Here is a 12363-nt window from a genome sequence, read left to right on the forward strand (position 1 = left end):
ACCCATCTATGACAGGCCCCCCCCTCGTTTTTTTAACCTCTCTGACAAGCCCCCCCTCGTTTTTTTAACCCCTTTATGACGGGCCCCCCTCATTTTTTTAACCCCTCTATGACAGCCCCCCCCTTGTTTTTTAACCCCTCAATGACAGCCCCCCCCCTCATTTTTTAACCCCTCTATGACAGCCCCCCCCCTCATTTTTAATCCCTCTATGACACACACCCCCCTCCCGTTTTCCTCCCTTTGCTTACCTTTTCCTTTTCTTCTCTCTTGGTCCTCTCTGCTGCTCTGTGCTCCATTGCTCCAGACTGACTAAATGCTGGGCATGACATGATGGTGTCACACCCGGCATTCAGACAGTCTGAATGGAGCACAAAGCATCAAAGAGGAGGGACGCCGGCGCCGCGATCATGTGAGTATGAATATTTTTTTTTTACTACCCTGCTCCCCCCACTAACGACCGAGCCCCTCCCCCTCGCCGCGAAAAGAAAAAGAAAATAGTTTTGAAAAAAATAAAAATAAAAAAAAACATTGGCGCGAGGGCCCGGGCCGGGCCCCCTGGCATGCCCGGGCCCGGGTAAATAGTACCCGCTCCCCCCCTCTCAGCGGCCCTGTGTACATAGGCCTTCTATAAATATTCATCACGTATGAATATTGGTGTGGTCCATGACAAGTTTCTTAGTGGTGTGAAAACGGATTTATACAAATGATTACTTTCGGAAACATGGTATTAAAGAGAAATTAGTGGTATTACTCCATTTTATGTGTGTGTTTTAAAACACTGGGGTGTTGTTGAACAAGCAGTATTGCACTATTGTTGTCTTTTTTTCTATGCCACTCGTATGTGTTCATCATCAGATATATGGAGTAAAGCAATGAATAACAGTGGACCATTATGATACAGATGAGCATGATTTATTATCTTTTATGGTACGCACATATTGAATAAGACAACCAAGTTCGGAAATATAACACTTGGAGGCGCCTTTTTCTTTCTTTGCCTAGTAAATTAATAGTATTCATATTTAATAAATATATGCCTAACTCACCCAAACAGCTCCAATATTAATTGGTATTTACATTTAATAAATATTCCTCCCCCCCACCCCCCCAAATAGCTCCAACATAAATGATTAGTATTCACTTCTAACAAATATATACCTACCCCCCCTCCCAGCAGCTTCAATATTAATTATAATTTACATTTAATAAATAGTCTTCCTTCTTCCTTCTTCTCAAATGCCACCTCACATTCAATTACTATCACCCCACCTTAAATTAATGGGCACCACTGTGACCCAACTATTACATTCAATAGTTCCCACAGTTGAATAAATATCCTTCACCAATAAATGAATAGTTTGCACCACCATTTGTAACACTTGTGTAACGTGCAGTAATATAGGTAATAAATATGGAGTACTTGCCTTACTCTAGATCAGCGCTGGCCGGTCGGTGGTGCGGAGTCTAACGAACCCCCTGGTGTTCACCAAGAACCGCCGCAAGGCGGGATGGGCTTTGCTGCGGAGGAACGCAGGTCGCGATCCACTGGTCTGCCTCTAGAGGTAAGGATGCGGGAGTCTCACTGGAACTGGAAGGTAAATAGGAACCACTCCGTGGTCAGGATAGCCGAGGTCTGGTACACTGGATATAGATATATGCGTGGCACAACAAGCCTGGGTCTGGTACACCGGAGCGGAGATATAGACGTGGTCAGCAAGCCTGGGTCTGGTACACTGGAGCAGAGATTTAGACGTGGTCAGCAAGCCGGGGTCTGGTGCACTGGAGCAGAGAGGTAACGTAGTCAATCAAGCCTGGGTCTGGTACACTGGAGCAGAGAGGTAACGCAGTCAATCAAGCCTGGGTCTGGTACACTGAAGCAGAATCTGGAAGGTCAGCAAGGTACACTGGAGATCACAGGAATTCGCTAGTCAGGAACAGGAAGAAGTTGATCTGACGCTGCCCAGGCGTCAGAGCAGTTTTTTTGTAGTACAGCTTTGAATTCCCCGCCTTGCAGGGTCATGTGACAGTGCTGCCGAGACCCGGAAGTAGCGGAGATCGTGGCGCTGGAACGGGGACAGGTAAGTGTGTAACACCATTAAATTATTAGCCCCCACTCTCAAAATGAAATTAATATGCCCCACTCACATTATAATGAGACTAATGCCATGCTAAGTAAACCAAAAAGGTAAGGTAATCTTTAATCTCAGATGTATACTAAACATGTAATTTGTGAAGGCCAGTACCAGACGCCCACCAGCCTGGGTAATGGCACATAGAAGAACATTATCTGACTTAGGTTGGATTATATTACACACTGAGTAATGCTGTTAGCAACTGAAGTACCCAAGGGGGTAATCAAGCTGGGGCTCCCAACAGTCTGCTTGATGAAGATGTACCTTTAAATTTAAACCCCAACTGTGTTAAAGCAGCTCTCCATCCTGGCACAATAATCGGAGCTGTCGAAGTCGTATAATTGGATGAACGAAAGTAAATTGGTTAATATTGTTTTATCGTGCAATTGCATTCAGTATGCCACGCTACATGTGGCATGGCGCGATCACCCGGTAAAATACTAATAGATAGTATTTAGTTTATTATTAGTTTATATATTATGATTATATGTACACTTTAGTGTTATTTAAGGTTCAGGTTATAGGAAATGTGTCATGTCTGGTATAATTTTAATCCCCTATTCATCAGCAGTTGTCCGGTTCTTTCGCCAAAGAGATCGCACATTGCATACTCTAGTTAGTGATGTTAGGGAATAAATACTTAAAGTGATACTGACTGTAATGTGTAAATAGACTAGATTAAACTGGTTTCTGGGCGGGAGAATCACCTGGAATGTTGACCCTCAGCCTTGGAGGGGATTGTTTGAACTAGCCTATGACCTGTTTACACTGGACCCACCTGAAGTCTGGACCTATAGAAGCAAGCCACGCCATCTGCATTGTTTTCTCTGTAACACTGAGTGTATATAATATAGCTGTGCTGTCACTGGCCTCAGTCATTCTCTGATCACAGTATTCTGGAGTGAAGTACTGTGTGCAGGTACCAGTGGGAGCGCAGCTAGCGTAGGCGAGCGCAGCGGTATGTATTTATCTTTTGGTATTGGCTGTACTGTATTATAATCATGTATTGAATTGTTAAATTTTACATCTGCTAAAATAAATTACTTTGTGCTTTGGAAACACAATACAATCGCTTATGCAATGCTTATTTGAAAACGATATTACTTTAATAGAGAGATGGGGCCTCCATCTTGCTGGGAGATATCAAGTTCCTCCCTCAAATGAAGGAGGGGGTATCTTGTATAGCTGCATAATTCACCAGGGGATGAATGGAAGACCAGGAAATTGCTGTGGGCTGTCACAGCTATCGATTCCACCTAGAGGAGCAGGAAAGCTCAGGGTGCGGAACTAATACTTATAGAGCTCCCCCACTTCAGCTTGTATTATTGGACTCTCCCAGATGCGCGCCAAAAGATTGCCTGGGAAGACAGCAGACTCTCCTCAGCCTGATATTAGAGACGCTGCTGACAAACTCCTCTCCTGCATACCTGTCTTAGCTGGAAGGCAAAGTACCAAAAATATTACTAAATTTCTATACTCATTGCTAGAAAAATAGGGGTATAACAGTAACTGTGATGCAAGTAGCATAATATATAGTATTCCACTTACAAAATCTTTTATCACATAAGCTTGTTACAAGATACTACTTTTAAATGTCATAGATTGGTTAGTATACCTGTATTTATATCAAGCCTGTATCTTGTGTGACTGTCTATATTGCTCATTATTGTGACACTTTCCCCATTTTGAATATGTCTGATAAGGGAAAGTTTTTCACTTGTTCAAAGTGTAAAGTTAAGTTACCAATTGGACAACAGGACCCAGGGGCGCTTTGTATTGACTGTAACGTGAGGGCACAGACCACTCAGGCCCAGATTAATAGATCACCACTACTGGAGCAACCGGCTTAGGCATCTTCTCTGGCGCAATCAGTTGCCACACTGGTCCAGCTGCTTACTAAGCCTGCAGAGCTACCAGCGGTTACTGCATTCTCCCCTCCACTTTAGTAGAAACTGCCCCCCCATGACAGTCAAGATATCAGTGACCGCCAAGACAGCAGAATTGGCACCGGCTGGTCTCTCACTAACCCAAGCCCTCCTTCGGGAGAAGCGGCTTGGTCCTCATCCTTGGTCAGAGGCCTAGATCAGTTAAACTGTTTCTTGGACTCACCAAGACCTATACTGTCTAGAAATTTGGTTTGGTCCGCAAATCCGCTTCTGTCCCTCTCGGATTCTGACAGATCATCAGAAGAGGATGGGGAGCCTATTCTTCACTCCAATTCTGTGCATGTCACTGACCTGGATGAATCCATCAGATATTAGGGCATTCACAACCTGTATTGGCACTGCAGCAAGCCCTGGACCTTATGGATTTGAATGAATTAGGACCCTTTGGATTAGGATATTTTCAAAAAATGAGAAGACGCGCTATCCATTCAGTACTACCATCAGTGTAGCTAACAGAAATCGCCGAGGAGGCAGCTTGGAAACAGCTGGACCGGAAATTTACTATTCCGCATAAATTCCTTGACCTGTACCCATTACAAGAAGAGGATCTGGCACTCTGGGAACTGATCCCAAAGGTCGATAATCCGGTTGCACGCTTAGCTTGTCACAATACACTTTTGGTGCCAGGAACAGCTGCCCTGCAGGATGCCACTGTTCATAAAGTAGAGGGATTTTTAAAATCTATCTATGTAACGCCAGGCACCTCTTTCAGACCCATGTTTTCATCTGCGTGGGTTGCTAAAGCTATGGAAGCATGGGCTGACTAGTTGGCTGAGGGATTGCAAGACTCAGACTTGCTCCCCGTTGCCCTGTAACTAAAGGAGGCATCCATTTCTTCCTTGATATCTGCGTTGGCTATGGCAGCCAGAAGGACCTTATGGCTGAGGTCCTGGGACGTAGATACAGAATCTAAGACATTGCTAGAAACATTGCACAGTGGTATTTGGTACTTAATTGGACAATATTATTTGCTAGGCCACCAGCGGAAAAAATACTTTCCTTCCAGTAAGTGTACCAAAACCAAAAGTACGTAGATTTGGTTAATTTAGGCAGACCTTTCAGGGTGGCTTCTCCGCCAGAGGCCAGGCGAATAGAAGCAGACCGACAGGGAACAGGGGACACTCTCACAGAGGTAGGTTCTCCTACTCTATGAAGCACCCTTCACCCAAGCTTCCGAAAAAACCGGGAGCTTCCAAACAATCCGGGAGCCTGAATGTGGGGGGACATTTGCATCTGTTCATGGAACAGTGGACAGCATCCTCCGAAGACCATTGGATTTAAGGGATCATAACAAGGGGGTACATGGTAGACCTGTCAGGTCCATCCCTGCGTCGGTTCTTTACAACCACCCTGCCCCACGACCCAGAAAGGAGACAGGCGATGTGGCTCTATGTCGCCTCTCTTCTTTCTGCCAGAGTCATCTGCCTGGTGGCGAGCAACCAGAAAGGACAAGTTTCTATTTCAACCTTTTTCTGGTCCCAAAGCCGGTTTGCTCATTCCGACCCATTCTAAATTTAAATATGTTAAACCTATACCTGCGGGTGAACAGGTTTCGCATGGAATTCCTCAGATCGATAATAAATGGATTGGAAGCAGACTAATTTTTGGCGTCAGTAGATATCAAAGACGCCTACCTTTATGTCTCCATTTGGGAGGAACATGAGTCCCTTCTCAGATTTACGGTGGAATTGTCCTTTGTCCCGTGGTCCTGGATCATAGTGACCACACACGCTAGCCTGCGAGGGTGGGGGGCCGTAGCCCTTCCCTTACGGCTTCTTTGGCCGATTCAGAAGTCTTCCCTATCAATCAACATTCTGGAATTCAAGGCCATGCTAATTGCCTTTCAGGGCATTTAGACCATCCTTCAGGGATCCCCGGTCCGTTTGCAGTCCAACAAATGCCACAATAGTAGCTTATGTCAACAGACAGGACGGAAACAGAAGTGCAGGAGCAATGTCAGTGGCAACGTAGGTATTGGCTAGGGCCGAACACCACGTTCCCTCAATCTCTGCAGTGTTCATCCAGAACTGGGAGAAAGACTATCTGAGCCGACATGCTGTTATGCCAGGGGAGTGGTCACTCCATCCGGAGGTCTTCCAGTCGCTGGTCCTATGATGGGGTCTCCCGGACCTGGACCTCATGGCGTCAAGACACAACCGGAGTGTTTCCAGATTCTGCGCAAGGGCAAGGGACCCCCTGCCAGTGGCTACCAACATCATGCCATGGGACTTCCGATTGGTATATCTATTCCACCCAATCCCATGATTCTCCGCATTCTCAGACAAGTCAGGCAAGAGGTGCTTCCAGTTATACAGGTGGCTCCCGCCTGGCCGCGTCGAGTATGGTATGCGGTTATTCTCTTGATGGAGGTGGGTCAAGGGGTTCGTCTACCACTTTGAGACAACCGCCTTCTCCAAGGACCATTCCAACATCAGGACCTGCTTCGGTTGACTTTAACAGCATGGCTGTTGAAGCCAACCTTTGGCAGTCTAGAGGGTTCTCTCCCAGAGTCGTGAACACACTCTTGGGAGCTTGTAAACCAGTTTCAGCTCGTATCTACCACCGCAACTGGCGCACCTATATAAGATGGTGGGAAAACAGATCCTGCCATGCGACTTCTTTTCGTCTACCACATTTCCTGGCATTCCTCCAGGATGGCCAGGATGCAGGTCTTCGTCTGGGCTCTTTAAAAGTACAAGTTTCAGCCCTTTCTGTATTTTTTTCATCTTCGACTGGTAGACATGACGGATATTAGGACATTTTTGCAGGGAGTTCTACATATCCAACCTCCTTATGTTCCGCCCACGGCACCCTGGGATTTCAACCTAGTACTGTATATGCTACAGGGTTCCCCGTTTCTGCAGAATTTTGATTCTTAACGTGGAAAGTAGTGTTTCTACTGACGATTACATCGGCTCGCAGAGTGTCGGAGTTAGGAGCCCTTTCATTCCGTGAGCCTTATTTGGTATTTCACGATGACAGAGCAGTTCTCTGTAAGATCCCTTTGGTTGTTCTGAAGGTGATTTCGGCTTTTCACATGAACCAAGAAATTGTGGTTCCAGTGTTCAAAGGAGGGGCACCGTCCTCCGGACCGAATTCTATAGAATGCTTGGATATGGTCAGGCCTCTCCGAATTTATGTACGGAGGACTTCCCACATTCGTCGCACAGATTCTTTCTTTATTTTGTTTGATTCCCAGCCTCAATGCAGTCCATTGCCAGATGTATTAAGTCAACTATTAAGCAGGCTTATGTCAGTCCTAACCGTTGTGCCAGACCGAATTGCTGCCCATTTCACCCGCATGGTGGGGGCGTCTTGGGCAGCGTGAAATGGGGCTTCAGCAGACCAGCTTTGCAGAGCAGCCATCTGGTCCTTGATTCATACTTTCACCAAATTTTATCAATTCTATGTTTTTGTATCCGTAGTGCTGTAGTGCTCTGCATGCCAGGCTGTCAGAGTGGTCCCTCCCTTAGGGGGGCTGCTTTAGAATGTCCCAATGGTAGCAGTGTCCCACAGATAGGATGAAAGAGAAAACAGGATTTTTATACTTACGATAAATCCGTTTCTCTGATTCCATTAATAAATTAATCTTAGCTGTCTAAGGAATCAGGGGTAAGTATGCTGTCTGTACTGCACTACCTCACTCATCCCTCTTACCACTCACCAAATACACCACCCACCAGATAAAATACATCACCAAATACTACAATATCCCGCACTCACTGCAATAGCCCTTGTTCACCACCACTCCCTGTTACCATACCTTACCCACTAATATGCTCCCAGCTACTCCGTTGCACCATACCTCACCCACTAAAATACCCCTCACTCACCACCCCTCCTTAGCACCATAATTCACCCACTACCACTCCTTGACACCAAAAGAAAAGTTTATAACATTCTTATTTATTAAATAAATGAAATTGTCCTATCTCTCAATAGCATCCTCTGCTATTCCTTGCTATTGAGTTTTTTGTGATAGCTGCCTTGTTAGGTGGAAATGGTCATGGAAATATTCATGGAGTAAAACTGAACTAAATTCTCCACTATATGTGGATCTGCAACAGTGCAAGTGGGGGCAGAGAGCGGACTGTAGACCAACCATCAGCTGTATCAGATACCACCACACCAGTACAATATGGTGGCTGGTCTGGCCAAGACCAACCATGAATAAATCTCCATAGCAAGTGCTGGCCCTATTAATCAGAACCAGTGCCTTTCAAAGAAAATGAATACCACACTGGAGATTGCATGCCACCCCGACCTTTCTCCCTAGTCGGTGGCACATATCGCATTGCCCTAGATAGGGCCCTGCACAGTACAGTAGTGTACATAATAGTACAGTGTTTTACTTGTATTGTAAATGACCTACAGTACACTATGTTTAACCGTTCATCTAGTTATATCTATGTAGGCACAGCACACATGACAATAGTCTTCTTGTTTCCTGGTTAGCATACAAACAAACAAATAATAATGGCAACAACAATTAATAATAAGTGTATACTTAGACAAGGCTCCTGTATGAGTAGAAGGATACACATTACCCTAGGGCCTAGTTTATTGATTAGGTTGCAGGTGGACACAATATATATTATATTTCAAGTGCTGGGCTTGCGCTCCTCCAAGTTGGGGAAAAGGGTCATTGGGTGCTACCACAGACCCCTAGGGGTTGTCTACAGACCCCTCAAGAGTGTAAAAGATAAATCATTTTGAGGAGAGGGCTCAAAGGGGAAGGGATTAGAAGGGGGATTGTGCGATTTTTGGGGTTATTTTCTTTTTACCATATGTCCACTAGGTGGTGGTGAGATTATTTGAAAATCAGCACCCAATTTTGTGTCAAAGAAATAGTATCTATATGCAAAAATGTCTGTTTATGCAAACTGGGATGATGTACAGTTAATAAATATACTATATCAAGCACAAATCACAGTAGTAGCAATTCAATGCAACTGGTTGCTAGGATGGATTATAGAATATTGTTAAATTAAAACATGGATTAAATTATCAATTTATAAACATGATAGTCATGAAAAAAATTAAAGGATTCTCTTAAAAATAAATTCCAGCAGTGTTGCATTTCTTATGATTAACTGAGTGTCTACAAATGCATGAACATTTATAATTGTTCCAATATCCAAATACAACCAATCCTAAAATTATAGTAATGTCCAATGTAAACGCTGTCAACAGTGGCTGAATCCCAGGAAGATATATGTACAGTATATGTATATTTATTAAGTTCAGTTACTTACTGTGCCCACGTTTCCTGCTCCCCATAGCTCTGTTCCTCCTGGTATCTGCATGCTCTCAGTGTACACCTCCCAGCCATTAACGCGGATCCTGCAGCAGAGCTGAGTTGCAGGAAGTCATGATTCCTTTACTTCCTGTATTACGGTCCCGGAGCCAGACGCTGCTTCTACATGTGTTCAACATGTGCACTGTTGTCTGTTGCATTCCCTGGGAGTTGGATCTGGCGCCCTCGTTACGACTCTGAGGACTCGCGGATTAAACACTGTGGGCCCGGGTGAGCTCCGCCTACATATGAAAGGGGGCGTGGTCCTAAACAAACAGGGCCTACCGGTGATTTTACTGGTATACCGGCGGGCCAGTCCGATGCTGGTATCATCACTCTGAAGATAACTACAGATTCTAAAACTATTTATATGATCAAGTCAGCAATTGTTTTACAATTAACAGACACTGTTTTTGCCTTTGAAGAGCTTTTGTTAACACTAACCTGTACCTACAGTAAAAGCAATGTCAGATTCAGGTTATATATCTAGCTATTGAAGAAAATTGGAAATAAATTAAAACAAACAAAAAAAATGTATTGTTAATTAAATGGTTAAAAGTACCATTAAACCAAAACATTTTAGTTTTCACATAGGAGGCATGGATATAAAATTAACTGTTGTACTCTGAAATTAAAGTGTGTAGAATGCAGAGCCGTAACTTATAATTCTAGCGCCTGGGGCGAGAAAGACAAATGCCGCCCCCCTAGCCCTCAATTTTAACCAAATTAAATATTCCTAAATTGCATCCCCCTTCAGCGTTGCGCCCTGGTAGAATGTTCCCCCCTTTCTATATATCCTTGCTGGAAATAGAACTTAAAGGAGTTAATTATAATAAAATTGTAATGTTTCATATTATTCTACCTAATTAATTTCTCCCTACATCAATGTATATATTTTCTTGGAAGAATATAATTTGCCACAAAAGTGAGAATACTACTTTTTTGGAGTGAGGGGCTACATTTTTGGATCTCTTTAATGAGATGGGCCTGGAGCCATTGGTGTAGCTAAAATGTATCAGGCAACATAGTTAATTTGTTGAAACTGTAGATGTATGCTATATGTGCTGGATTGAAGTGACATCACTGCCTTCCACTTGCCAGCCAGGAAGTACTGGCTTGCAGGAAATACCTGACAGCCATTTTCAGTTTTCAGTATATACCACACAGTAAAGACATTCTCACAGATCTCCAGCCTCTTCCTCTTGATTTGAACTCAGTGGGGCATAATCAATTCTTGGCGTTATAGCCAAAAATCTCGCGGCGCGTGCACTATTACCGTTACCGTTATTACGGTAATAGTGTGCGTAAATACCGTTATTACGGTAGTTTTCTCGCTGGATTTCAGCTGAAATCCAGCTTACTATTACTGTAATAACGGTAATAGTTTTAACGCCGCGGGGAAATTAAAGAATTGAATATGCCCCAGAGAGTTCTACAGAAACCATTCCTCATTTAACTAATATCATAGTACACACCAAAATCTAACTCATCCTAAAACAATCAATGCAATAATTACATTCCAAATAATCTGAATTAGTTATCTGAACCAGTGGTCGAAATGGGAATTTAGAAGTGCTTGTATGGAAATCAGAACTGAATGGCTTTCCAGGTGTGACTTATGTCTTCAATGTGTACTTTCTACTTTCCATTAACTATTTAAACTTTGTCTGCCACCCCCATGTACTCCTATGTACATCCCATGTAACCCCGTCTCTCCTTCCCCACCTGCTGTGCTCTATGCCTCACTCCTTGCTCCTGTCTGTCCCTGCTCCTATTCTTTCCTCTCACCAGTGATGTTTGGTGAGGAAATGTCTGTATAGATATCACCTGCAATCAGGGCCGGACTGGGACTAAAAATCGGCCCTGGCATTTAAAGCACACAGGCCCACCTTTGTTCCATAATAATAATAATAATAATTACAGTACTTTTTGCAAAGCTCCATGTAATCAGAGAATCTAGGAAAACCTGCTGCTGTCAAATAGAAGTATGCTTAAGCAACAGCCTCCTTACGCCTTCTGTGGCTCTCCAGTTTACGTGGAACAACAAGTCTCAGCATGCCCCACAATAGGCTTTTTGGTATACTGAAACTTCTATTTCCACAGCAGCTGGAGAGATACAGGATGTTGGGGTATGTTACTATAGTCCTCTGTAGATCATCAGCTGGTTGCTGTCTGTTACCTGTCCTGCGCTGGCTTTCTCCCGGTATAATCGACGCAAATAAAATAGCACTCATTAAATAATTAGCCCCCACCTGCACTCCACCAGTAAATTAATAGCCTACCTCCCACATTATATTAACGCCTCCCCCTTCCCTCACACACCCCTCACTCCTGAGTGCATGTCCTCCAATGATATTAAGCCACTATAGAGCCCCCAAATCGTATATTATGCCACACAGTAGTGCCCCCAAATCATATTATGCCACAATAGTGTCGCCAAATCGAATATTATGCCACAACATAGTGCCCCCAATTCATATTATGCCACACTTTAGTGCTCCCAATTCATATTATGCCATACCGTAGTGCCTCCAATTCATATTATGCCACACCCCATAGTGCCCCCAATTCATATTATGCCACACCGTAGTGCCCCCAATTCATATGTCAGAAAAATGCCCTCAAATCAAATTATACCACACAGTAGTGCCCCCCAAATCATATACCACACAGTAATGTCCCCCAAATCATATGCCACACAGTAATGTCCCCCAAATCATATACCACACAGTCATGTCCCCCAAATCATATGCTACACAGTAATGTCCCCCAAATCATATGCCACACAGTAATGTCCCCCGAATCATATGCCACGCAGTAATGTCCCCCAAATCATATGCCACACAGTAATGTCCCCCAAATCATATGCCACACAGTAATGTCCCCCAAATCATATGCCACACAGTAATGCCCCCCAAATTATATGCCACACAGTCAGGGCACAACTGAAAGGAAAAAAACAAAATTACATTGCACAGGAGACAATACC

General features: G+C 44.0%; 1 protein-coding gene across 6 annotated transcripts in view; it reads left to right on the top strand.

Moving 5' to 3' along the window:
* Window positions 1–12363, top strand: part of LOC142161469 (L-threonine ammonia-lyase-like) — a 103960-nt gene that overhangs the window by 25435 nt on the left and 66162 nt on the right. The window contains exon 1 of one of the 6 annotated variants that reach the window (XM_075217131.1): window positions 9416–9605. The exons of the other annotated variants lie outside the window; for them this stretch is intronic. Coding sequence (XP_075073232.1) covers window positions 9502–9605 — 104 coding nt within the window. The 5' untranslated portion in view covers window positions 9416–9501. Of the gene's footprint in view, window positions 1–9415; window positions 9606–12363 lie in introns of those variants that run through there. 6 annotated transcript variants of the gene reach the window in all.

The sequence above is a fragment of the Mixophyes fleayi genome, chromosome 6 (genome assembly GCF_038048845.1).
Source record: "Mixophyes fleayi isolate aMixFle1 chromosome 6, aMixFle1.hap1, whole genome shotgun sequence".
NCBI lineage: Eukaryota > Metazoa > Chordata > Amphibia > Anura > Limnodynastidae > Mixophyes > Mixophyes fleayi.